Here is a 3,068-nt window from a genome sequence, read left to right as displayed (position 1 = left end):
AAATGTGATAAAAGTTCAAATATTGTATTCCTCTTTTTCCTGTGGACCCCCTACGATCCACTCAAGGACCCCTTTTACGTGCCGTTTCTATTATTTAGTTAGTTTAGTTTAGTAACAGCTGCCCGGTCTACGCCCTCTTAGATTAACACGGTACAATTCAGACGCAAAGTACGCGCTTTGAAGACGACCGTTTTGTTGATTCAGCATTTACTGATCCTGATGAGTCATAGTTGAGTGTGCTCTGAAGGGCAGTGCAGCTGTTAAATGATTCCCACTAAATGGTTAACAGCCCCGATAGAGACTCTGTAATGGCTCTGCCGGTGTCTCCGTACAGAAATCGCTGCAGAACTTACAGGATGCCAGCGATGACCTTATGATGTTCGATGACGACGCTCTATTGATCCCTTATCAAATTGGCGACGTCTTCATCAGTCACACCCAGGAAGAAACACAAGAGATGCTGGAGGCTGCAAAGGTACGTTTCTTAATCCCGTTTTTCCTACTCTGTAATCATCAAAGACGTCGTTAGGCCAGAAATGTTTATTGCTTTGGGGTCTCTCACCTCAAAACAATAACAAAAGAAGTTGCGAAATAGTGTGGGATCATGGGAATTGTTGTCTTCGCCATCATTGCAGTCAGCTTCTCCCAGTTACGATTCCTTCAGTGTTCATTGTTCAGGAGGTTTTCTGCCCGGAGACAAATTATCTTTCTATGAAGTTATATTGCCTTTATGTTTGCACCAATCCCTGTGCCTGGTGTAACAGTATACCCTGATAGAAAACAGTTTCTGGCCCCCATTTATCAGGAAACTGAGATATATGTCTGACTATCGTATGAGCTTCCTGTTTTCAAGCAATGGGATTTTTTCATTTGACATTTTCAATACCTCTGTGATTGCCTCATTAGACTGTGTTTTACATCAGTGAGTAGCTGCTGATTAAAAATATCACAAGGTTGATGTCTCAATGTGACTGAAGCCTAAAGTGTTATTAAAAAAGGAACGTTCATGCAACTGAATCCTTTTAAAAATAAATAATTTGTCCCTGTCACGCTTTGTTTTTAAGCTGAAGAACTGAATTGCATTGAAAAAAAGTTTATTTGGTCGAAAAGTTCTGAAAGGTTTTCACGCGATTCATGCACCCGTCTACCCATTTTTCATACGTGGCCTTTTTTCAGCTAATGGGTCCGCTACAGCTGCATGACTGGGGGGGACGTAACACAAGCCCCCCTCCCTAGCTGCCTGATTTGACAGGAAATGCGTACATGTGTGGCAGGAAATAGCACTTCACCTGGACTTTAAGACATAGTTCAACATAATGGGAAGATGCTTCTTCACTTCACTGCCGAGTGTTATGCTACGGCTTGCTTAGTGTAACATAAAGACTCGAAAAGGGGGTGTAACAAAGTAACAAAATCAGCCTATGGCCTAAGTTCCCTTGGCCCCCCTCCCAGGCCGGCTCATGCTCAGACCTCTGTCTCAGGCGTTGTCCAGCCAGATGGGAGTTGCCACTAAGGTGCGCTTGAGATCTCCCTTGGTGCACCTTTAGGAGAAGAGCTGGGCAGTATCAGGGCTTCATGGCTGCTAAAACCGGAGAGATAGCAGTCGTTGACCAAGAGGGACTTTAGATTAGAGCGTGTCCTCCCCTCTGTTACTTCCAGGATCTTCCTGTTTGTTTGCTTTAGCTTCTGTATCATCACACAAGAGGCCTGCACTCATTGATGTGGAGCAGTCTGCTACACACACTGAATCACAAATATGAGAACTCCCTTTATTCAGCTCCTAATATCTGCTGATTAGACTTTAACGCACATTTATATACATACTAATTGTATGGGTTTTTTTTTTCTCATCACATTTTCTCCTCCTGCCTTCAGAATGTGTTTTTACTGACTCAACTTCTAGGAGCAATTTATCAAAGTCGATTTATGGAAATGTCTTAAACACATTGCTGCTTGTGGGGGAAATTGTAGTGGTTGTCATGTAATTGGAGTTTCGTGTTTTGTAATCAGGAAGCACTGGAGCAGGAGGTCAAAGCCCTTGAGGAGCGTGTGTCAGCGATACAGCAAGTGTTGGGGGATCTAAAGGTCCAGCTCTATGCCAAGTTCGGTAACAACATTAACCTGGAGGCAGATGAAAGCTGAGCAGTGAAATGGACATTGACAGCTGCCCCAACGTGGACTTTCTCATGCAGCTCTCGCGTCAGTTCCACAGAGCATTTGCCAAACAAAACATCAAGTAGAACTCGGCATGAACAGCTTAGATTAGTAGCTTCTAGGTTTTGTTTACACGCATGATGTATGCGTCTTCACTTTAGGTTTGGCAAACAAATTCACATGGACGACAAAAGGTAAAGATGTGGAGATAAAATAAATGCACATCATTTCTAATGTATTTTAATTGGTCCCTTATTTAATGCTCGTGTTTATTTTACTCCGTTGATCAAACTGAAGTGAAAAAAGAGGAACAAAGCAGCTGTGTATTATTTTACTAGAAAGTTTTGCATTTTTGTGAATTCTCTGTTTGACTACCCTAAAGGTAGGACAAAATTAACAAAATGTCTCTTTGACACATTAGTGTACTCTGCTGTCTCTGCATTAATGAATGAAAAGTGAAGTCCTTAAAAGTGTTCAAGTTTTGTGGTGTTGCCACGTCAAATTAAGTCCATTAAATTAGTACCACCTGTTACTGATCTACACCTTTGTTGTCTTTTACAAACTGCATAAAATGAAAAGGTAAACTATTTTAAGCCATGAGTCATCAATCAGAAGTGACACACTGAGCTTACATGCATCCAAGATTTTTACAGGCTTGAGGTATGTCTTCTTAATCTGTGGCCAGACGTTGAAGCCTAGCCAGTAAATCCACAGAACTGTCTAAACCTCAGAGACAGAAGACTTTTTAATGTCTGTCTTTTGATCAAATGTGAGTGGTTGTGGTGGGAAATCTTTCTAGAGGGTTGACAGTCAGTGTAGTTCCACCGGGCTTTACTTTGCTGTGTATTAGCTTTCTGAATTTCATTGCTGTCCACATGTATTTGCTTTAACTGGCTATAGCAAATGCTAAGATT

At 41.7% G+C, this 3,068-nt stretch overlaps 1 protein-coding gene across 1 annotated transcript in view; it reads left to right on the top strand.

Moving 5' to 3' along the window:
• pfdn4 (prefoldin subunit 4) overlaps positions 1-2,686 on the top strand; it is a 3,596-nt gene extending 910 nt beyond the window's left edge. Inside the window, exons 3-4 of the mRNA XM_035657308.1 lie at positions 335-475; positions 2,011-2,686. Of these exons, the coding sequence (XP_035513201.1) occupies positions 335-475; positions 2,011-2,142 (273 nt within the window). The 3' untranslated portion in view covers positions 2,143-2,686. The remainder of the gene's footprint in view (positions 1-334; positions 476-2,010) is intronic.
• Positions 2,687-3,068: the final 382 nt, after the last annotated feature.

Source organism: Morone saxatilis, unplaced genomic scaffold, assembly GCF_004916995.1.
Source record: "Morone saxatilis isolate NCDOM2014 unplaced genomic scaffold, NCSU_SB_2.0 Contig15, whole genome shotgun sequence".
Lineage (NCBI taxonomy): Eukaryota > Metazoa > Chordata > Actinopteri > Moronidae > Morone > Morone saxatilis.
Note: the sequence above shows the minus strand (reverse complement) of the source record. Positions and strands in the feature narration are given on the sequence as shown.